General features: G+C 43.6%; 1 protein-coding gene across 4 annotated transcripts in view; it reads right to left on the reverse strand.

The window, feature by feature from the left end:
• Positions 1–25,192, reverse strand: part of LOC101167294 (thyroid hormone receptor alpha) — a 165,551-nt gene that overhangs the window by 30,850 nt on the left and 109,509 nt on the right. For 3 of the 4 annotated variants that reach the window (XR_002873720.1, XM_023957807.1, XM_023957804.1), the window contains exon 3: positions 6,470–6,680. Coding sequence is in view for 3 of the 4 variants with exons in the window: in XM_023957807.1 (XP_023813575.1) it covers positions 6,470–6,525 (56 nt within the window). In the remaining variant the exon portion in view is untranslated. Of the gene's footprint in view, positions 1–6,469; positions 6,681–16,569; positions 16,686–25,192 lie in introns of all 4 variants that reach the window. The other variant, XM_023957805.1, reaches the window with a different exon arrangement.

The raw sequence follows: 25,192 nt of genomic DNA on the forward strand, positions 1-25,192 counted from the left end.
GGGGAAAAAAATCTGATTTTGGTATTGATATACTCACCCTAAGGGCTGCAACTACAGACCTTTTACCTGCTTGATCTAAAGTAATATGTTCAAAACTGTAGCATTGTCAGACACTTTCCAAATGCATTATTTCTAGTGGTGTAAATAATTTACAGTCAGTACCTACAGTTCACTTCATTCACTCTGGTTTACTTAGTTTTCTGAACTCTCTTTACACATAATATTCAAAAGTTCATGAAAAATTCAAGCAAAACCGTTGACTTTTAAAATAAAGGGTGTGAATTTTTCTATGTTGGGTTAAAACATCCAGAAAAGAAAAAGTGAAGAGTTGTCTCAGTTGTACAAAGAAAATTAATGGACAGTAAAACACAGTAGTCCATGGACCATAATGTTCGCAGATGACATTGTGATCTGTGAAAATATGTGGAGAAAAATCTAGAGACATAGACATAGAGTACACATAGAGTATCTGTTTGTAAATGAGAAGCTCCAGAGGAACGGTGAGGTTACAGAGTGCAAAGATGGAGTAAGTGGAGGACTTTAAGTTCTTAGAGTCAACAAAGAATGTTGAATGAAAGAGGTGGACAGGCATCTGCAAGCAGGTTGGGACAGGTGAAGAAAGGTTTGAGGTGAGATCTGTGATTTAAGAGAGCCTTTCCATCAAGAAGGAAAGGAAAGGTGAAGAAGACTGTGGTTGGAACAGCCATGTTCTCTGATGCAGAGTCAGAAGGCAGAGCTGGAGGCAAGACAGATAAAGATGCTGAGGTTCTCTTTGGGACCAGGATGGATCACGAATAAGTCCATCAGAGGAACAGATCATGGTAGATCAATGCAGGGAAGCAGGTGGAGATGTCTGAGGAGGAACAGTTAAAAGGATGCTGAGGTTGGAGCTACCAGGAAAGAGAGGAAGACCAAAGAGAAGTGTCATGGAGGTAGAGGAGGAGGACGGGAAGGTGGTTGATGTGAGTCAGGAGCTTTTTTAAACAATTAAATTCAGTCAGTGCAATTGTTTCTTTGTGAAGAAACTCGGAGTGCCACAATTCTCGGTTAAAAACTGAATCGCATGTCACATCACTGAACTAAATTGTCTGGAAAGTTAACCGCCGCCTCCCTACTCCACACGTTTGCATTATGTTTACATTGAAAGTGTCAAACCCATATGTTGTGACAGATTTGATATATTTGATATTATATCATTTCAACAGGATTATTATAAACCAACTCAAAGGGTTCTCTCTATTGTAACTTGCTTATTAGCAAATAAAAAAAAACATTTTTTCTGAACTTGTTTTGTATTACAAAAATCAAATCATTACGTAAATAACAGAAAACAACCCAGTCAGTCTGTTTTGGATAAAACTGGTAAAAATATGGAAGTTCTGTCAAAGGAACAGGACCTCTATTGTACCCAATAAATCAACTACTAGATGGTTTATTTTAATCCAGATCTTTGAAATTTCCACGAACCGACACATTTTCTGACAAACCCAGTAAAGACAGCAAACTAAGTCTGCCGAAGCAAAATCTCTTCAGGATACAAACCCAGCTGTGGGTGTTTTGGTTTGTGGCTCGCTGTGAATCTGCTGGACAAATGGGGAAGTTAGAGTTTTATTACTCTAAATCATTGCTTTCCTGATAGTGCTATCGCAGTATTCATTGTTTGGCTCCAAGGCAGGAAACAGAGCACTTCCAAAGGAAAATGGTTTTCACTCTAAATCTTCAATCAAGGCATGAACAATAAATCTCCAGCCTGTCTTTTTCTCATCTTTGCTGTTTCCTCATCAAAATCTGAGCTTTATTATGTCTTGTGTTATTTCATGGTTTGACCTGTTGCATCTAATAAAAAACAATCCAGTTTAATTTACAATAAAGCTTGAGCTTAAGTAAGATGAAAACCAAGAAAATGAAAGAAACATTTAAAAAACCTTTTACAATCCCTTAAGGTTCTGGAATACTCTTTTCATAATTACAATGTTTCAGAGCAGTTCTAAAGGCCCACTCAGATTTAAACATGTTCTTGTAGCATCATTCGGATAATGGAAGACATACATGAAGAGAATTAAGATGAAAACTGAGTATTTCTTTTTTAAATCGTTTCAACGCGACACAGGTTTTTTGAATTTGGCTCTTAATGGCGTAATCGTATTTAACAGAACCACTGGGAAGGCTTTGAAAATCAATGAACAGATGATCGAAGGGGCAGATTTTTGAGAAAATCAAAGCAGGACATTTTTCATGAGAAAGGACTGACTAAAAAAAAGGTGCATAAGACATGATGGACTGAAACTTGATTGTCATTGTTTTCCCAGGAGGACTTTCTTAAGAATTAAGCTTAGAGGCAGCAGGAGCTCACACTGGAGCCAGGGTGACATTTACAGGAAAATTCAAAACTGAAAAGATCAAGCTAAAAGTCAAACCCGATAATATTAAGTAGAAGCTGAAGCGGCTTATGCAGAAGTTTGGTTCTTGACGCGGTAGAAGACATTTAAATTCCTCCTATTTTGAACAGGATGTCTTTTTGCTACCTGAAGAAACACCATGAAAATAGAATGAAGGAAAAACCTTACCAGTCATTTTCCACATTACCCTTTGCAAAAAAAAAGAGAGGAAATGACCCCAATGCTATGTGGACTGGCGTGGCCTAAATAGAGAAACTGCTCATAAAAGGATCATGGCAGATAAATCCAAGCCGACAGACTATGACAATCAAAAATTCTCCTCATAAACAAACCATCAGCTCTAAAGAACTGAAAGTTGCTACAGTTGGGGTTAGGGTTGTTGTCGTGAGACGGCCCAAACGTTTGTGGGCGTCTCCTTGTGCGGGCTAAGTCAATCTTGTTTTTTGGTGCATCCCATCAAAACTGTGGATAAAATCGAGACAGTGGTAAAAAACTGGTTTTGACCGTTGGTGTACAGGACGTACAGGTGAGAGTGGGAGTATATTTCCACCAGTAAACCAAAAGCTTTGCCTCAGCTCTTTCTTGACGATATTTAAACAGCATTTGCTGCTGCATCCATCCACCTGTCAGGTGGAGGATAAACCCATAAGGCTCTCACTGGTAAATGCTGTGCAAAGATCTTCCTGGTGAATGTGAATACTAACAACCAGCACAAGCTACAGTGAAAAATGCATGCCATTTTGCATGACCAGAGCCACATGTCAAAGGTTTCTGACATATTCGACATCGAAGGATCAGGAGTTGCATAAACTCAAAACCTGTGCAGGAAGGGTGGAGCTGAAGAGCTCATGGGGTCATAGCTGTATCAATTGATGCAAAAACACCACTTGGTACCTCATGTTATCTCAAGTGAGTAATATGAATTTGCTGACAGGTCCGAATGATTCCACATCATGATTGACTGAACACATAAAACAGGCCGGGTTGTGGATCTTCAGGACCAGGGTTGGCCAGCACTGGTCCAGGTGTTCTGCTGATTTCAGAAGAGGGGACCTCAAGGGGTTCAAAAGCAAAATGACGGTAGGATGAAAGAAGTAAAGTCCTTACTGATGGATGCATTCCAGTGAATTATACACCAAAGGCATTGGAGACTTCCATGCTAAGTAATAAAGCACCAATATGAAAATCATATTTAAGTGAAAAGGGAGATGCAGCCTTATGGACGCTGCAAAGGGTGTTCGACTACAACTCTTCAGTCAGAGTACAGTGCTGGATCGGAACCCAGACAATATCTTCAGACAGTACACCAAACAGATGTTTTTTACTCCATCAAAGATGTTTGCTGTTGCAAGGGCCTCAAAATCACCAAACATGCAGCAAAAATACAGCTGTTCACCTTTTGCGATCTAGCGGCGTAATGCTGAATGACTTTTTTCTTCCTTTTTTTGTCTTTGTCTTCTTCATCCTGATTGGCTTTAGGCTATTGTTACTTCATTTCTCTGTGCTTTGCGCTGTGTTTACAGAATGAATCCAGTTTGTCAAATTTAAATAAATCGTCATCGTTAGCAGGATTCTGTTTTCATCCTATGATACTGGACACATTTTTCTAAGAAGGTTTTAACTTTAAAGCTTAAACAAGAAAGAAAAGTGTATAAATGTTCATGCCTGTCTAAAAAAGAAGTTTGAATAATGTAATGAGGAGTTTTACAGCTTTAAAACATCTATAATAATCATAAAACATAAAGTTGACAAAGGCTGCTTTGCAGATTTCCCCCTTTGCAAGTTATTTTTAGAAGGTAACTCCCAAGATAAACGAGGGATCACTACACAAGCAGCCCGGTTACCTAAGTCATCATAATCTCCAGATGTGGCCTCATTGGCTACGTTCACACTGCAGGGCTTAATGCTCAATTCGGATATTTTGAAAAAATCCGAATTGTTTGCTAGACCGTTCACATTTCCAAGTAAATCCAAACTTTTGTGATCTCCAGTGTGACCGTGACACGACCCAAACGAGACCCGCATGCGCAGAAGCCAGAAGAATACCAACGGTGAACGACGTCACTCGTTGTTTGCGGAGCCAACGTTAACAATGGATGTCAACAACAGTGTTGTCAAAAGCGGAGCTCTTTTTGTAATATTAAATTTATTTTCACAAAGGAGCAGCACAATTACAATCTTCTCATTTTAAGAAGGCATTGGAGTCGGGATCGTCTGTACCCACTGTAGTGGAAGAGGAATGTGTATGTGTTGAGGCCGCGCCCCCGCGTGTGTGTGTGTGACTCTTTATTAACCCGTTCTGGAGAATCTACTGGTCAGAACAGGGAGGAGGAGGAGGATCGCCTCAGGTCCCCCACGCTTCTGAGCACGGTCGGAAAGGGGAGAAAGAAAAAAAAGTTATCGCGGGAAAGGTTCAACACCACACTCTGCCATTTATCTGGAAATTTTTTCAAAAACCGCCCAGTTGCGATCAGAGCCCTGGAGTTTGGCTTGAAAAGAGCGATCACCCCAAATATTAATCCAATCAGTGACCTGCTTCCCTTCCACTGACTGGTCTCAGCAGCATCGTCCGCCGTGGTTGATATTTACGTTCTCGTTCCCGCCTACTTCAACGCAAAATGATGACGTTTGTTGCGTGTCGATGACGTACAGTTCGGAATTTACGTTCTCGTTCCCGCCTACTTCAACGCAAAATGATGACGTTTGTTGCGTGTCGATGACGTAGAGTTCGGAATCAAGTCGCCTGGCCGGTCAGACGGCGGTCGCAATTGAAAAGAACGGCTGCAATTCGGAATCAGGACGGCAAACCCACGGGGCCTGGGTCGCAATTGAAAAGATCGGATCTGTGTCATTCAGACTGTCATGAAAAGATCGGAATTGGGCCGCTTAGGGGCAAAAAATTCGGAATTGGGTCGTTTCAGCCTGCAGTGTGAACGTAGCCATTGTCAACATCCTGTGGGTATCAGAAGCTGATTCTGCCAGTAAGTCTTTCCAAGTTCCACCAGAAGACGTCTAATTTTCAGTTTAAGGATGATGATGCTCCACCACATGGTGCCAGAATTGTCACAGCCAGGAAGTGGAAGTGGCCTCATATGGTTTGGCCAGCAATGACCTCTGATCTGAACCCCATAGAGCAGGTCTGGGACCAGCTAAAGAAGGGACTGGATAATTGGACCTGGCAGAACCGCATGTAGCGCTTATGGAGGAGTGGACTGCCTCAGAACGTCATGAGTCCAGTGAGGAGCAGAAGACGCCGCTGTCAAGCTGTCATTGCAGCAAATGGAGGAGAAACCTGCTTTTGACATTCATTCATTCATTTTCTTAACCGTTTTATCCCTTTCTGGGTCACGGGGCTGCTGGAGCCTATCCCGGCCACTTGTGGGCGAAGGCAGGGGGGACACCCTGAACAAGTCGCCAGTTTGTTGCAGGGTAGAATGTCCTCACTCACACACCCATTCACTCCCGCACTCACACCTATGGTCAATTTAGAGTTGCCAATTAACCTATGAAGCATGTTTTTGGACGGTGGGAGGAAGCCAGAGACCCCGGAGAGAACCCACGCACACACGGGGAGAACATGCAAACTCCACACAGAAAGGTCCCCCACTGATGTTCTGTTTTTCACGTCCCCCAGCTGGGACTTGAACCGGGGGCCTTCTTGCTGTGAGGCAAGAGCGCTAACCACTGCGCCACCGTGCAGCCCACTGCTTTTGACATGATCATGGTTTTTACTTTTTTGGGTCTATCCGTCTTCATCTTTGGGGTTAAAAAATGTCATCGTATTGAAAAATCTCATCAAAAACTTTAGATTTGTCACATTTCTATTCACAGAAAACTGAGAAGATAAGCTTAAAGCTTTTTATCCAAATATTTTTCAAGTGTCACTTTTGCAGGCCAACAAAATGTTGGCCTGCACTTCATTTTTATCTTTGTTTCATAAACAAAGTCCTTCAGAGCCGTGGTGCAACCATCCTCTCATGCCTCACCTAATTCATTTCAGATCTCCCTTCATGTTCACATTAGAGTTGGACACACAAACACAGAAGCGGACGACACGTCTGTCTTCTCACCCTTTTTCATCCCCCTCAGATGAGTAGCTGTCCTGCTTGTTGAACATTGGCTCCATTCAGCCTCAGTCCTGTCCAGGGGCCAGTCTCAGGACAAGAAGGCGGTCCCTGATGCGTCAGCCGGCTCAGCATCTGCTGGCAGCATCTTCAGCAGCCAATCATCCGTGTGTGTGCTTGACCTGAATGGAAGGAGCATGTTGGCAAGGACGGCGAGCTGCATGGAGAGAGGACAAGCAGACACGTCAACAACCAAACCACAGGCTGACCTCATAGTTTCTTGCTCATGTTATTGGTCAAAAAGGACAAATCACAATACTACCACCAGCTAGAAACCAATCTTTTGTTAAATAAATACAACAATTTGAGGTCATCATTGGTCAAATGTTGCATAAAGTATAAAATTTCCAAAAACATTTTTCAGTGAAAGCAGAAGTCGAAATTTGAGCAAAAAGTACAAAAAAAGCCAAAATAGGGGAGAAGATTGTAAATATTAATCAACATTTCAATTAAAGAGGTTATAAACGACAGATATTAAGGAACAATGTGAAATGTTGAAGTTGAGGTTCTACTCTTTCAAATGGCTTCCATTGATGTGGTCACAGAAAAATAAAGGTGCTGGAATCAACTGGTCATGCTGTCGTCACGTGCACCCCTATGGGTGTTGGGGTTTTTGGGTTGTCCAGCCTCAGGGAGGGTTGTAGAGAGCAGTGACCGCATCTTAAAGAGAGCGCGGGTGTGTCCAACAGATCACTTGCGGCTCTCGTACGGCCACCTCAAGGGACGTCATGAAAATGGAAAGTACCATTTTTGTGCGTGTGGCACGTTTTTCATGAAGCTTTTACAAGGATAATGTCTATGCATGCACTTCTGATGTATCGGTAGTGTTGACGCATGGCATCCTTTACACCAAATTCTAGTCCAGGAGTGGGACAATCCAGGCCTCGAAGGCCGGTGTCCTACATGTTTTTCAACCAACCTGCCATTGAAGGTCCTTATTGGCTAAACACACCTGATCCAGATAATCAGCAGCAGATGAAGCGGAGGATTTCTGGAAAACCAGCAGGAGGCCGGCCCTCAATGCCTGGATTTGGACACCCCTGCTTTATGTACTGGTTCGTAACAGGGCGTGTGCAAATGCTCCGGGCAGGAGGTGTGCTGGTGTTATGCAAGCAGCAGTAGGATGCTCCAATTTTCCATATTTCTAACAGTCCTGCTACACTCAAGGAGCAAGCAACAGCCGCGTTCCTTGCGTTGTACGCTTACTTATCTTTATGTTTTGTTTAAGTGTTCACTACGACCTGCTCAGGACACCCATAAAAGAAAATGTGCATTTTTGCCACATTGGCTCAATGAGTGGTAAATAATCCCAAACTTTTGAGTGTTTCATCTGTGTGTCACCTACAGGGTTTCCTAGTTTTTTACCCGGCGACAGCCCGTATCCACTCGTAAAGGCAGATGTGCCTTTACTGAGACTGACTCCTTTAAATGACATTAAGAGGGAAAAACTATTCAAAGTGGTCCAAACAGCCTTTGAAGAAGAACCAACAACTCCTTACAAAAAATTCAAAATAAAAAAATAACTCCACAAGGGCTAACATTGTGAAATTTTTTGAGCCATAATGACATTAGCATGTAAACTCTTTGTGGCTCACAGATAATGTCAGCAAAGTAACAGAATCAGTTCCACAAACTAGTTTAGGAAACCTAATCTAGTGCCAGAGGGCGGTAAATGATAGAGTGATGCTACGTGTTCTGTTCACGAACAAGACGGAAAGTTCAAAAGTGGCTTTGCAGACAGCAGAGCAGTGCGTCAGACACACTGTCATCACTGAATTTGAATTAAAAAAGGGTTTGTTGGCATAAATCCCAACTTTCTGAAAGCAACCATCATCCCCAACACCTCAGAGTGACAGAGGGAGCTGCCTGTCTGTTCCAGCTCACAGCAGGGCTTCATGATCGAGGGTTGGTTGTAGACGTGTTTACAAATGCTGACCTATGGGTCAAGCAAAAAAAAAGACATGGAATCTAGGGACTGACTAGAGTAACCTTTAACCATGAATGAGTGTCTAGACCAATACTTTGTGTCTCAAATGGAAAATAGAAGAGGCTCCCCGACTTTTACAATGAGACCTTTGTGGTTTTGCTGTTGCCGTGCCTCTATTAAAGGACACAGTCCCCAGCTAAATCTTATTTTCTGTAAGCTACTTAGAAATGTCCTGAGAGGAATTTGAACCATTTTCTGCTAATTTCTTGTTTTCTTTTCCCTGTTTTTCTCCATATTAAATTTCAAATAACATTATAATAAAGGAGATGAAAAAATAAGAAAACCACAAGTTTTTTTTTCAGAAAGCCTCTTAAACGCACATATGCCGAAACTGTTTAAATAATGTTTTCATCTTCTGGTTAGGACTATGTTCAAAATGAATTGATCAATAATAAATTATTATTATTATTATTATTTTTTTTTGTCAAATTCATTATTTTTGTTTTCAGTAATTTCTTTTATGTTTTCAGGCCAAAAAAACAACGTTTAAGTAGTTTTTATTGTAAGAATCAATGAAAGTTCTGCTTTTGTTCAGTTTAAATCTTTAGTCATGAAAATGTGTTTTTTATAACCCAAGAAGATTGGTTATCAACAAAAATTTGAAAAATGTATGATACTCATGTTGTGTTATTCATTCATTCATTCATTCATTCATTCATTCCTTCCTTCCTTCCTTCCTTCCTTCCTTCCTTCATTCACACACTGATGGCGGCTTAGCTGCCATGAGGTTTCAACCTGTGTCCACCAAGGACCATGATGAGTTCAGTGTCTTGCCTAAGGACACTTCAACAAGATGGGATTTTCCAATCAGAGATCGACGGGTATACCGCTGCACCACAGACACAAATTCAATAGGAACTTAACCTGAATTTAACCCAGCAGGGTCACATTTTGCACAAGTGGCCAAATGTTTTTTTGTAGCAGATTATCTAATTATTCATCTGTTTTAATCTTGCATTAATACATAATTGACTGAAGCAATAAAGCCCTGCTGTCTGCTCTCATTTGATGTGCAACTCCAGTTTTCACACAGCAACCGGAGGGCGCCGGTGCAAACCACGGAGCCACCGGACATGAAACGTCCTCAGCTGACCTCTCTGCTGCAGAGCTTGGTCTATAGAGGTCATTCTCATAACAAGTGCAACCGAGATCACAACGACAGCTCCCTGAAAGACCGGGCAGAGAGCCAAGACGACCGTTACTGCCCAACACTTCTACGCTTCTGCTGCTTTGCTTACTGTCAGCCACAACAATGGGAGCTCTGTCGACTGTTGCATGGACCAATTTGATCCAACTTTTGACGGAGAGCCAAATGGGAAAATATGGAATCGAATCGAAGCTCACAGCTCAAAACATTTCACTACATATACTTCAATAAGGCTGGAACATTCAAAAAATCATTTTTCTTCATCTCGTCTAAATGAAGCTGCGACTATGAGAAGGAGTTTTACCCCCAAAACGTAGTTTCTGTTCATTTGAACCAGCAAACTAACAAAGAGCATCTCCTTCTGTCCAAACAGTTACAACTAGCTTAAGGAAAGTTTTGGGATAATGTGCACATATACATACATGTATATGTATATATATATACACACATGTATATATATATATACTGTAAACATGTACCATTTATGCGCGTCTATTTTGGTTTATATATGTACTTATTTGTTTATTCAACTATTTTAATTTTACTTTTACTCCTTTTACATTTTAGTTGTAACTCCAGTGTTTTCCTCAGAGGGATCCTCCACATCAGTGACCCCCGGGGTCGCTGCAATGGGATCTCCCAGGTCTGGATCGCAGTGTATCCTGTGGACTTGAGTGGGGAGTCACTGATGTGGACATGTCCCTGGAATATTGTTTCCCCACTTCAGTAGAAAGACAGATTTCTACGTAACATAATTTTATCATTTTTTATCATGGTGTGTGTGTGGGGGGGGGGGGTCATTTTGTGAGTTTTTTCTTTTGGTTTTAAAAATTGATTATGTTTTATGTGAAGCACTTAGGGGTAGCAGGAGTTGGAAAAGTGGGGCAGCAGTCCAAGCAAAGATGCCATGACTCCCCTCTCCCCGGCCACTTCCTCCAGCTCCTCTGGGGGACTCTGAGACGTCCGCAGGCCAGACGAATGACTTAGTCTCTGTCATGACTCTAGCGAGGCTAACAGACCCAGACGCTGGAACCCGGAAGGAGGACAGGAGATGAGTGAAAGTAAGTAATGGATTTAATGTTACAGGGAAATGAGCAGTCCTGTTGTGGCAGGGGATGGTGAGACTGACGACCCGTCGGCGATCCGGAAGAAGAGACTAAGAATCCTGTGACGGCTCCGGGCGGACCTTGGACGAGGCGGGTGATTCGGCTGTGGCCTGTGGCGTGGCTGGAGGTTCGGCTGTGGCTTGAGCTGAGGCCTGGAGTTCAGACGGCGCGCTGGAAGGAGGTAGGTTCTCTGGGGGTATCCTCCGCTTGGGTGGAAGTTGATTCGAGCGTCCACTCGTGGGCTTAGATGATCCTGAAGACAAGGCAAAGGTTCGTGAAGCAAGAGCAAAAAACATAGAGCGAGAAACTATGATGACCAGACTAAGCACCATCAGGGGCAACGAACTGGCGTTGAATTCTGGTCCTGGCACTCCTTAAGAAAGACTGGCGGGTGATGAGATGAGTGGACGCAGCTGGGAGCAATCAGAGGCCAAGCAGAGAGGAGAGGGGGAGGAGTCTGCCAGAGGCACCATGACAGTACCCCCCCCTCAACGACCGCCTCCAGGCGGTCCAGGACGGCGATCAGGATGAGCCCGGAAAAAATCCTCAATGAGGGACGGGTCCAGAATGAGAGAGCGGGATATCCATGATCGCTCCTCAGGACCGTAACCCTCCCAATCAACCAGGAACTGGTGCCCGCGACCCCGCCGCCGGATGTCCAGGACGCGGCTGACAGTGTAGGCAGGGCCGCCGTCGATGACCCGGGCGGGCGTTGGGGAAGCGGACGGCGGGCTTGATTTGTGAAACGTGAAACGAGGGGTGTACCTTGAGGGCTCGTGGGAGGCGTAAACGGACACAGGTAGGATTGATAATCCTCTCAATCCTGTAAGGACCGATGAAGCGAGGAGCCAGTTTCCGGGAGGTGGCCTGGATGGGGATATTGCGGTCAGAGAGCCATACCTTCTGTCCGGGCTGATAAACGGGTCCCACCACCCTGTGACGATTGGCGATGCGGCAGTTGCTCTCCTTGGTGCGGAGGAGAGCATCTGTGGTCTGGCGCCAGACTCGTTGACAACGCTGGAGATGTTGTTGGACCGAGGGCACCGCCAAATCGAATTCCTGGGACGGAAACAGAGGTGGTGAGTACCTGGGAGCAGCTTCAAACGGTGACACCCCAGTAGCAGAAGATGCGTGAGTATTTTGGACGTGTTCGATCCACACTATATACTGGGACCAGTCCCCGTTGTTTTGTGCCGCCAGGCAGAGCAAGGCTGCCTCCAGTTCCTGGTTGGCCCTCTCTGCCTGACCGTTGGACTGGGGGTGATAGCCAGAAGTGAGACTGACCGTGGCCCCCAGGGCGGAGCAAAAAGCCTTCCAGACTTGGGAGACAAACTGGGGACCACGGTCCGACACAACGTCCAAGGGGATGCCATGGTGACGGAACACCTGGTTTACCAGAACCTGAGTGGTTTCAGTGGCGGAAGGTAACTGGGCTAGAGGGACGAAATGAGCCATCTTGGAGAAACGGTCAATGATGGTGAGTAGGGCTGCACGATATGAGGAAAACTTGCGATATGCGATATTAATGATCAATATTGCGATAACGATAAATTTGCGGTAAATAAACAAATAGAAAAATAAACAAAAACATCATTCCCATTTCATTGCAATAGTTTAAAAATTATACTCCAAAAATGACCCTCATCGACATGGGGGACAAACGTCAGGGTGGCTAACCCTGGTCCTCAAGAGCCTCAACCCTGTCTGTTTTCCAATTCTCCCTAGACTGCTCGATAATGATAACCAAAATCCGGTGTGTTCAGTCAATCAGGATGTGAAATCACTTGAGTCAGCCAATCAACAGCAAGCTGGTTAAGGAGAGCTGGAAAACAGGCAGGGTTGAGGCTCTTCAGGACCAGGGTTAACATAATAGGCCTCCATCTGATTGGTCAACAATGGGAAGGCGTCCATCTGATTGGTCAAAGCATAAAGGGATTTATTTGATTTGTTAAATGCTTCAAGCTGCTAGAAGATTGTTTTAACACATTTTGGGTTTGCGATTTATTGCGATATTCGCCGTCTTTTGCGATATGCATATTGCAGAGCTGGATATTGCGATAACGATAAATTTGCGGTATATTGTGCAGGCCTAATGGTGAGTATGACGGTGTTGCCCTGTGAGGGAGGCAACTTGGTGACAAAGTCCAAGGCGATGTGAGAAGTGGGGTGAGAAGTGGTTGTAACAGACCAACTGGAGCAGAATTGGAGGTCTTGGAGCGGGCGTAGGTGGTACACGCCGCCACATATTCGCGGACGTCCTTATCCATAGAAGGCCAATAGAACCTCCTACGGAGGAGATGGAGAGTGCGCTGGACGCCGCCATGGCAGGACAGCCGGGAGGAATGACCCCAGGAGATGACGTCCGCCCTGAGGGAGGTGGGAACATAAAGAGTGCCTTGAGGACATGGGGCATGACCAGGTTCTTCACCTTGGGCTTGGAGAACTCGATTTTCGATGTCCCAGGTGAGAGCCCCGATTATGCACGTGGAGGGGACTATGGTGTTGGTGATGGTGTTTTCTGTGGTGCTGTACTTGCGGGATAATGTGTCTGGTTTGAAGTTCCGGGTTCCTGGACGGTAGGTGATGGTGAACCGGAACCTGTCAAAAAACAGACACCACCGGGCCTGGCGGGAGTTGAGTCTCTTGGCGGTCCTAAGGTATGCGAGATTTTTATGGTCTGTCCAGACGATAAACGGGTGCTCAGCCCCCTCCAGCCAGTGCCGCCACTCCTCCAGGGCCAATTTTATAGCCAGAAGTTCACGATTTCCCACGTCGTAGTTTTGTTCTGCCGTCGATAGCTTCTTAGAAAAGAAAGCACAGGGTTTGAGTTTTCCAGACGTGAGTTCCTTCTGGGACAGGACGGCGCCGGCCCCCGAATCCGAGGCGTCGACTTCCACGATGAATTGTCGTGAGGGATCTGGCTGAATGAGAATGGGAGCTGTGACAAATAGTTTTTTTAGACGGTCAAAGGCCTGTTGGGCTTCTTGGGTCCATTGAAATTTTTGATGGGTGGATATGAGGCCAGTGAGGGGAGCAGCAATGCTACTATAGTTGCGGATAAAGCGTCTATAGAAATTAGCGAAACCCAGAAATTGTTGGAGTTTCTTGCGGTTGATAGGGGGTTCCCAGGTGGACACTGCCTCGATTTTGGAGGGATCTGCTTCAATGATATAGCCCAAGAACTGCACTGAATCGACATGAAATTCGCATTTCTCCGCCTTAACAAACAGCTGGTTTTCTAAGAGACGAGTGAGGACTTGACGGAAGTGTTGTTCATGCTGGGTGAGATTGTCAGAGTAAACGAGGATATCATCCAGATATACGAAAACGAAGCGTTTAAGAAAATCCCTGAGGACGTCGTTGACCAGCCTTTGAAAGACTGCTGGGGCATTAGTCAACCCAAAAGGCATAACCAGATATTCGTAATGCCCTAGGGGTGTATTGAAAGCGGTCTTCCATTCATCCCCCTCCTTGACCCGAAACAGATGGTAGGCATTACGAAGGTCCAGTTTCGAGAAAACGTGAGCTCCTTGGACGGAGTCAAAAACAGAGGAGATTAGAGGCAGAGAATATTTATCCTTTATAGTAATTAGGTTGAGTTCCCGGTAGTCAATGCAGGGGCGAAGAGATTTATCTTTCTTTTCAACAAAGAAAAAACCGGCCCCAACAGGGGATGACGAGGGACGAATGTGACCCAGGGCTAACGCTTCCTGAATATAGCTTTCCATCGATATTTTCTCTGGCCCAGATAGATTGTAAAGGTGACCCTTAGGTAGCGTAGAACCTGGTAGCAGATTGATTTCGCAATCATAGGGGCGATGGGGAGGTAGGGCGCTAGCCTTAGATTTGCAAAAAACATCACGGAGATCATGATAACATGAGGGGATCTTATCCAGATTTATTTTACTGGGAGAGTCAACAGCGTGATGAAGCGTGGAAGGTAAAGCAGACGAGAGACAGTTAGCAGAACAATAAGGGCTCCAGTTAATGATGTGTCCCAAACTCCAGTTAAATTGCGGGTTATGCAGCTTTAACCAAGAGTAACCTAGTACTATGGGGGTGTGAGTAGATTGAGTAATGAAAAATTGTATTACTTCCCTGTGGTTGCCAGAGGTGAGCAGTTGTACTGGTTTGGTTCGGTGCGTAATCCTGGAGAGGTGCTGTCCTCCTAAGCCTGAGGCCTCGACAGGAGCTTCCAAAAGTTCTATGGGTAAACCAAGTTTAGATACCAGTCCATGATCAATCAGACTCTGTTCTGCTCCTGAGTCAATAAGGGCCCTAGAAGCATGAGTTTGATTTATCCAGCATAATCTGACAGGAATGTACAGGAAGCTTTGCTTCTCCTGAGAGTTGACGTTGCCCCCCCGCGACCTGTCCCTTAGCGGGGGCATCGGAAGTTTAAACGCAGAGCGCACTGTGAAACAATTCGGCTGTGGCCTGTGGCGTGGCTGGAGGTTCGGCTGTGGCTTGAGCTGAGGCCTGGAGTTCAGACGGCGCGCTGGAAGGAGGTAGGTTCTCTGGGGGTATCCTCCGCTTGGGTGGAAGTTGATTCGAGCGTCCACTCGTGGGCTTAGATGATCCTGAAGACAAGGCAAAGGTTCGTGAGGCAAGAGCAAAAAACATAGAGCGAGAAACTATGATGACCAGACTAAGCACCATCAGGGGCAACGAACTGGCGTTGAATTTTGGTCCTGGCGCTCCTTAAGAAAGACTGGCGGGTGATGAGATGAGTGGAAGCAGCTGGGAGCAATCAGAGGCCAAGCAGAGAGGAGAGGGGGAGGAGTCTGCCAGAGGCACCATGACAGTCTCTCCAGCGTGTCCTGGGTCTTCCCTGTGGCCTTCACACAGTGAGACATGCCCCGACCCCTCCCCAGGGAGGCATTCAGGAGGCATCCAGACAGGATGCTTGAGCCACCTCAACTGGCTCCTGTTAATGTGGAGGAGCAGCAGCTCTGCTCCGAGTGTTTTTATAAAAACAACTGTTTATAGCAAAGCCAGAGACATAGAACAGAGAGAAAGCAAAATCGGCAGCATCAAGGGAACCAAACCTGTGATCTTCTAATTATAGGTTGACCGCTCCACCTCTGCACCACAGTCACTCCAAGTACCATTAAAATGTAAATGTGAGCTTTAATTTTGATTCATGGTCTTGAACATCATAAAATCTTTTTTAAATCTAATAGTGTTTAACGTTTACCGCTGTTCTTGGTTGTTAGCCTGTGCACCACTATAATAACTTCAGATTGTTTTCAAATGAGAACTGCATGATGGTGTAGTGGTCAGCACTCTCACCTATTGAGAAGATACCCTGGTTCAAACCCAGCCCACATTCTTTATGTGTGGAGTTTGGAGTAAATGTGTGGATTTTCCTCATGTACTCCGGGTTACTCCTACAGTCCAAAAACATCCTTCATGGTTTCATTGATTATTCTAAGTTGACCTAGGTGTTCATGTAAGTGAGTTTGGTTATGTGGCCCTGCAGCGGACTGGTGACCTGTCCAGGGTGTACCTCACCCAATAGGAGCAGGGATAGGCCCTAGCAACCTCATGACATTGGATGTTTTTAAATGAATGACATAAATTGATTGATTGACTGATTGAAAGAAACCAGCTGCTTCTGAAAACAGTTTTGTTTTTTACATAAACATTGATTGACCCACATCAAAGAAGCCTGTGATTGACTCGAATACAACCTTTTTATAGTAGTAAATGATTTGTTCAGTTGCAAGAACAGAACACTATTTATTTTACTCCTTTTTTAACAACTGACTATCGCGATTAGTTATGTAACTATTATGAAACCCACCTCAATTCTGTGGGTACAGAGACTTTTTCACTGTTTCACTGTCTCAGCAGCTCATCCATCCAAATGTGACAGCAGATGGCATCAGAGCATCAGAGCAGATTAAATCCCGTTCCCACCTGAAAGAATAGGAAACAGGGAGAACAAAACTCTAAGCCTTTGTGCAGACAAAAAACAACCACTTTGTTCCTTTATTTTGGTTTTCATCTTTTTTTCACATCAAATTTCAGAAAAAGATGTGAAGAAGTTGGACTTAGAGTCACCAGATGGCAAAGGTGTCTTTACCCGCTGTTATTTAGACAAATTTTATTTTATTTTATTAATTGAATAAAATAAAACAATACTTGGTAAACAGTTGCATGCTACATGCCGATACACCCCACTGTCCTTAGGGTGAAGACAGACTGTCTGCAGGCGAAAATTGAGCTTGCAGCCGGACAACCAGAGGAAAGCTTGTGTGGACATCCTATGGGCATCCTAACATATCACCTGCACACCCCGTGCGTGATGCATTGAAGCGCAGTCAGCAAAGGGCCAGTACTCGCAACTTACTAAACGAGTGTGGCATAAGTACAACATACAACAGCCTCACCATAAGTGCGTGTAACTTATATTACACTTACGAATACTTTATGATACACTTAACACAGGCATGTCAATGGTATGTTCCATTTTCATGAGATGCCATACGAGCCTCAAGGGGATATGTAAGGTCAACCCTCGCACAGTAACACGTGACTAAGGCTTAAAACATCATGAGGGACAACCAGTAGATCTAAAAATGTCTTTAAAGACCCACTCCAATGAAAAGAATCAGGTTTTTGGTGTTTTTAACACTATTATAGCAATTTTTCTGAAAATATGTTTTAAAATGACACAGGTTAGTAATGTTAATGTTAAATAACTCATTATTTATTCACTATAACTTTTCAAACTGACAATTACAGTTGCATAGAAAACATGTGTTTGCTTGTTATTTAGCATAAATCCTTTTAAATTCTAGATATGAAAAAATACACACCAATTTTTATTTTTATTTTAAGATATTAAAAACGTTTATGCACTCGCGGGGCACTTAAAACGACATGGCGGGCCACATTTGGCCTGCGGGCCTTGAGTTTAACTCATGTGATTTAGATAGCTAGTTGGTACTGTTATTTGTTAATAAAGAATACTGCTTTGTAATTATTAAGTGTACCAGTATTACATTTGTCTTGCGTTTGATTAAAACAAAGCAAAATTTCCTTTAAGTTGTCTGCTGTTTTTACTTATTGCTTTCCTTAAGTGGGGGGTGGGGAGGGCATTGGAAATTGAATATCGCCCAGCCCTACCACTCATGGGACGAGCCACCACCCTTTTTTGTGTGACCACCTTCAGATGCTGGGTGACTGACTAACGGCCACAAGTAAAACAGCTGCAGCAGTTTTACTCAGAGCCCCAATGAGAAGTGCTAAAATGGAAAACATCATGCAAGATTTCTGCATCAATTATTACGAAACTCGTCACTGACTCTGGGAAAATACTTAGTTCAATAAGCAGGGTCGTTGGTAAATTAAAATACGTTCAGTTAGAGGTAAACACATTAAGCATGAAAGTGTGCTACATCCAGAGCTTGAGTTGCTAAGATTTCTTGTAAATAGAGTAAAGATGTCTGTGTAAAAACTAGACCATGCAGGGTAATCCATTATAAATGCTTCCCAACTGACATCAGGCACAAACAGCATCATTTCATAAGGGTTTAGTGTGTGTTACAGCTTTTCCAAAGAGACGTACAAATACATTTCAACCGAATGGTTGATGTTAGTGGAAGAAACAAAAATAAAACGATTGAGCTCCAGCATATAAATTGAAATGTCACCAGAAGGTCTTCAATATGGGAGACCAGGAACCAAGCCAGAACAACATGTCTCCATTCTGAAACTCGAAAGCAGCCAATTCATGCAAAAGACGACACCGTGGTCCAGCTGGAAAACCTGAAAAGGTTTGTGGCTACTGATAGATGGTCTGGCATCTCTAAAGCCTGAGGTGTGCACTGTTTTTTGTGCTAAAGTGTGATGCTCAGCAGGAAATATTCTGTAACTGGTCAGAATCTGTGCAAACACGCCACCAGAAGAGGGCTTCATGACGGGGAACAGGCGGGGTCGGGGCTCTGCCAACTGCAAACGAGGCTGAGGGAGGTAGACGAGTGTAGGACAGATGGATGAAGGAGGAAAATGTGCACTAAACAATGTTAGAGAAAATGGGAAAATAAACAGACAGTAAAGTCAGCTTTAATAAACACGACCAGTTCCATTTCAGCCCTTATCCAGAAGCACGTGCAATAACAATAACTAAAATATCTATCCTACAACCATCGCAATCTGTTTTCCAAGTGACTCGTTCATTTTTGCATGCTAAACTGATTTATTACCACCAACTCCGCCATGTATTTTTGTTAATTCTGCTAAAAATGCTTATGTTGCAAATTAACTCTAAATGAATCCCACCTATTCTCATCCTCCTTCTCATCCTCCTTTAACAGATGAAATCTAGTCAGTAAAAAAACACCTGTAATGTATATTTGAAATTTCTAGCAAGCTTGAAAAAAATATTAGGACACCAGCCTATGCAGAGATGAGATGCATCGTTTTTTTTTTGTTTTTGTTTTTTTCACGGTGCCTGTCAGTTTACCTCCCCCCTCCCAGCGCTCCTGCTCTGATGATTGGAACCAGCTGACCTTCATCTCCTCATCAGCCTGCCGGCCTTCATATGGGAGCTCCTCATCAGTATCCAGCGCCAGTTCGTTATACTCACTCCGGTGCTCCGGTCCCAAACATTGTGCCGAAGCACTCTGTTTCATGAAGGTGATCCGCGCGCCGAAGCGTCTGTGTCAAACGGGCCATCCCTACTTACCACGCCCTACCATCAGGTCAGGTTTCCAAGTGTGTTTAAGTGTAGTCAAAAGAAAGTAAATCTGAAGTAATACTGAAATCCTGAACTCTTCATTCCCAAACACCATCTGTTGTTTTAAATCATATGAAATAAACAGACAATAGGTTTTAATACCACGCATATGTGGAGCTAAAAGGGTGTTTACAGGTTAATACAGATGCTCACATGCAACCACTTTGATTTCTACACAAAAAGCTATTTTAGCTTACAGATCCACTCTGATGAAAATTGTGTTTTAACATGTTGTTGCATGTTTGTATTGATGGAGGACAAATAGAAAGAAAATTAAGATTCAAAGAGTATATTTGAGTATTTACTCAAATCATTGTGAATCAAGAGCAAACAATAAAAAAGCAGCTGTTTGAAAAATATCGTATTTGTGACAGAAAATACACTGGCAGGCCTCTTGAGTTGGACAGATTTTACTGTTACATGAAGGGGCTATGAATCGTCTGACACACGAGGTGTATACATTCATAAAGCCCTTTTGTGTTTGAGGAAAAACTTTATGTACATTAATTATATTTACATACATTTTAGGTCTGCATAATAAATTGCAAATTTATTTGTATCATGATATGAAGCTGTGCAATACGCATACTGCAAACGACTGTAAAAATTGCAATAAATGGTAAACTAAAATGTGCCAAAATAATCTAATGGCAGCTTGAAGCATTTAACGAATCAACTAAATCCCTTTATGCATTTAACAAATGAGAGGGACCCCTTCACGTTGCTGACCAATTGGAATTAAAGGGTTTCAGTGAAATGGAAATGATGTTTGTGGTTGTTTTACTTCATCATCGCAATATTGATCACTACTATCACAAATCACGAGTTTTCCTCACATCGTGCAGCCATAGCACATTTCTTGTTGGACTGGATGGAAAAGGAAAAAGAAATGGGTAAAAAGTAGAGTGGGGTGTTAGAGGTGAGGATAAAAGGGTAGGACAAGAAAAAATAAAAAGGGGCTTAAAGATATTAGATAGTGATTAAGAGGTAGGAGGGAGTAGAATTTTAAAAAATAAAAGAGGAAACAGGTTGTTGAAGGTTTATCATCATTACTGTCGGGTGTACATGTTGGTCAAAAGGGTAGGGCCTGTCCTCCAAACAACCATATGGAAAAGCAGAACTAGCAACCGTCCACTACCCACCACCCAAGAGTGGAGGGGGTTCTGATGAACTCCTGCCGCTCTGCAGAAACTATGTCTTAGAAAACGACAAAGTTTTTTTGGGCTAAAAAAGGCATCATCATAATTTTAAAAAAACAACTGTGAATGCTTTGAAAATAGATTAACAGATTATTGACTTTAACGCCAGAGCTTTAGCTCCGGTGTTTACATTCTTTTGACTACCATAACTCTTCATCCATCTACGCATTTAACGTAATTCCAGTGGATTCTGAAGCAGCGAGACGCACGGTGTGTCAAAGCGCGTGTTATTTATCCATCGCCAGAAACATCTCTGGTGTTAAAGGGTTCAAAAACCTGAACAAGAACGTGTTTCAGGTTAAAGTTGTTGCAGGCTGCAAGGTTTCTCTAATCCCTAAAGACAGAATTGGATTACATCTGGGATTAAAGGCGAGCTTTTGTCTTTCACACACCGCTGAGGGTTTATCCTGAACAGAGCTAAATATTTTACAGTGACAGACTCTTCCAGAGTCTGTTTCTGGCTCACTGCTTTATTTCAGGTCACATTTCCCAGAAAATCGATTACTTTTTTCCTCAGGAACTCTTTCGGGTGTTTGCAAACATAAAATTCTAAACCAAACTTTCATTCAATAAGTAGTGAAAACTTGAGTCCAGTGCGGAGTACAGGACTCAGAGAAGGTCAAACATAAATTCGAAGAGTTTGGTCAAAACAAGGAAGCAGCCAAAAACAGCAAATTTAAAACCCAAGTTACTGTTGGAAGTTACTGCCCAATCATTTGGACTTTGACCTTTTTTTCAAATTAGTTTTTTGAGAATTCAAACAAAGGCTGTGTCCGACTTCCTTCACTACTCACTACAATGTGCACTATATAGTGCGTTTCATTATGTTTGAAATTGTCCAAATCTACAATTTCAAAATCCAATGCTCTACAAAGTTCCCAAAAGTCTCTGCAAAAACTAACTAGATTGGCGAATATAAACCACAATGCAATGTGTTTGAGCAATTTTTGTAAAAACCATCAACGTTTTTGCAAGGAAGGTGGGACCTAGGACCATCTGTCCCCTGCCTCTTCCCTGGTGGGGGGTACGGGCCCCTTTGCAACGGCGGCCGTGTCCCCGGGGTGCCGGCTTCCTGGGCCCGGCGGTGCTCTCTCCGCACGGTGGGGGGGGTTCACATTACATCTGAGCCGGGGGTGTTCGTGTCCCTGGGGGGTGGGTTCTGGTCCTTGCTCCTGAGTGCTGGGCCCCGCCAAATTTCCAACTGTGGCCGAGCCTGGTCGGGCCATATTTACAACACCCCTTGTGGGCCCTCTTTTTTCCCCGGGGTTCCCCCCTCCTGGGCGGGGGCGGCGGGCCCCTGCCTCGCTCCTCCCTGGACCAACCGTGGGCCGGGCGGATGGCTGCCTGGAGTGCGGAGCGGGTCTCCCTTGGGGGGTCCTGGCTCGTACCTGGGGTTGGGGCGGGGGGATGCCCGGAACTCCTGGGTGGTGGTGGGGTGCTCGTCTGGGGCTGTGGGCGTCCTTCTCCGGTGGGGCCCTGCGTTGGGTTCTCCCGGCGCGGCGGGGGGCTGCTCTCCTGGTTGGGCTGGGGCGGCGCTCTCTTTCCCTCCGTGCCTCCCTGCTCTCTGGCTCTGGGGGCCTTGCGGCGGCCCTGCTGGCCCTGGCCTGGGTGGCGGGCTTGGTCGCCCGGGCGGCGGTTGTTCCCTGCCGGTTCCCGTGTGGCGTTGGGGGGATTCCGGCTGCCGCTGCTGGTGCGGTGGGGGTCTTGGAGTGGGGATGGCTGGGCACTCTCCCTCCTTCTTTTCACGTTCCACCATCCATTTTAGAAGAACATAAACACTCACTTGAGCACAGGTGTTAGCTCAACAGACTGAATGACTGAAATATTTCACACTAGTTGGTTTTAAGGCATACGTATGCGTGTGAACACTATCTGTTTTGTGTACATGTCGACAGGTGGACATTTTTGCAACTAACAGGTGTGTTTATAACATTTGAGTGTGTGTGTGGACAGGCTCCGCCCCTTTTTTTTCTTTTCTTTTTTTTTACATTTAAACCTTACCATAATGATTAACAACCAGTAAACTTGTTGCTTTATGCTGCTTCATGGTCTTATCCCCCTTCCCCTCCTATTATCACCCCCTACCCCCCCTCTCTCTAACATCCCTCTCTCTTCTTCCCCTCTTTCCTTTTCCGTCCGGTCCAACACCAAAGATTTTCAGACATGTTTGAAATTAATAAAGTTTGGCCTCAATTACAAAAGGGGTTTATTCAGACATACCTTTGGTTTGTCTGAAGATTAATAACCCCTCTTGTTAAAGTAAAATATGTCCAACCCAAGAGGCCCTCAGCTCTCATCTGACTGCCTAGCTGTTGGACAAGACAAGTTGAAAAGAAAAAAAAAAAAAAAACATCAACGTTTTCATCGTCAGAACACATTGGATTCATAGATACTCTTGTAAAACGCTCATATCGATTGGATTTTCACTGCGTGAAATCTGTGACGTATTATTCACCTCAAAAAAATAAAGAAGTGAGCATGGAGCACTATATGGTTTGTTTTTAGTAGTTAGGGGTTAGGGTGGGAATTCAGACATAGCCAAAATGAATAAATATATGATCAACTTAGTGATCTAAACAAAACCCACAACTTTAATTTAAAAAAAGATACCAACATTCAAATTAGAGTAGAAAATAGCTACATTTACAAGCATTACTGTCACTGAGTAGCTTTTTTCCAGAAGTTGTAATATTTGGAGTTTGACCATAAGCCATGAAAGCTATGAAACTGTTTGAGGCTAATGTATCGTCCTGATGGAGAGCCCACAGGTCGGCTGTTGGCTCTCCTTTAGGGAGGTTGTCCCTAAAGGAGAATTTCCCCCTACTGCAGACGATAAAGACACAAGTTCTAAAAGTATCTTTAGAGTAGTACATTTGGCTGTTTTCATCTGTGATTTCCTCTTTATGAATTGGTAAAGTCGACTCATTTTTTCTAATCCTTTGACTGTCACCGCTGACAAAGCTTTCCTAATGTTGTCGTCTTCTACATATTTTTTCTCATCATTCGAATGGGATCTGTCAAGTGTCTGACAAAAGTAAAAATGACCCATCTTTTCACTCAACCTCTTCCTTTTTTTGCCTCTTTGCCCTGGTTTTACAGACTCCTCCTCTCAACCCTTGATCCACTTTTGCTCGTCTTTTTACAGCCATCGTCTGGGTTTAATGCTGTCCCTGCACTCATTTACTATGTATGTCTGCAGTTTCTCTGCCTGTGACAGCAAAGAACTGTGTTGTTTGCACATGCACGCCCACAGTGACCAGTGACTAACCTGCATGTGTGCGTTAGCTCTGAGTACAACTTGGTTTGCATCTGTACACCTGCGTCAGTGAGGCTCGCGTTGAGTGTGTGTGTGTGTTTGAAAGAACCTTAAATGGGACTGTTATACTGAGGAAAAAAAGGAAGAACTTTCAGCTCTATCCTGAAATCTGAAACTTATCATGCAGCCATGGTACCAGACAGATTTCCAACCACAGGTGTGTCTGAATGAAAGTGCAGCTCACCAAATGAGATGCGTGACTGAACCAGGCCGATGGACAGAATTCGTCATTGCCCGGTACTAGATATGATCCACATCTGCAAATGTCATGCACATCTGTCCAAGCTGCTGCACAAATCTCTTCCACTGCACTTTGAGATGACGGAAATGCTGAATTAGGATGTTCAAAACATTAACAAAGTATATTTTCTTCCACTATGGGGTTAGAATGAATATTTATATAATCTTTAGTCATCTTTTGAGTAGAATAGAATAGAATAGAATAGAATAGAATAGAATAGAATAGAATAGAATAGAATGCCTTTATTGTCACTGTACACATGTACAATTCACATCACACACACATGCAGTGAAATTAAAGCCGCTCACTATTCAGTGCAAACATGCAAGAGAGAAGTAAACTCGCAGAATAATATAATAATAAAATAAAATAATTTCACAAAAGGAAGAGCACAATTTACGAAGTACAATCTACAAAAGAACAAAATCTACCATAGAAGTTTCTGCAGAGAGTAATAACATATTTTGTTGATTTATAGACTACAGCTGTTCAATGGATCATGTTGTCTAACTTGCATAAAGACAAAGTGACCAGGGCCAGTGTGAGAGCACATGAGACCCAATTTGACCTCCTGTTACAGGCACAAAAAAAAACAATCTTTAAACTCTGAAAGTAACAGACACACATTGAGTTTATATCATGGTACCAGTTCCCGGTGCCAGCCTGTGGGACAGTTGGTACCGGGTCGTGGGGAAAATATTGTGACCTACATTTTCTCAGTTTTATTTATAAGATGAAGTAAGTTTTATTTTGGAAAACTACTGGACTGTCTTCACCTGTAAATAAAACACCAGGGGAATTTTCAGAATAAATGAATAGTATTTATGGCGAGTTCACAGCTTCCTCACTACAGGTCTGACACTAAACTTGTCTAACGTAATATTTTGTGATAAGAAATGCCTGCTTTAAAATCTGTATCATACAGCC

This window comes from Oryzias latipes, chromosome 8 (assembly GCF_002234675.1).
Source record: "Oryzias latipes chromosome 8, ASM223467v1".
In the NCBI taxonomy this organism is placed as follows: domain Eukaryota; kingdom Metazoa; phylum Chordata; class Actinopteri; order Beloniformes; family Adrianichthyidae; genus Oryzias; species Oryzias latipes.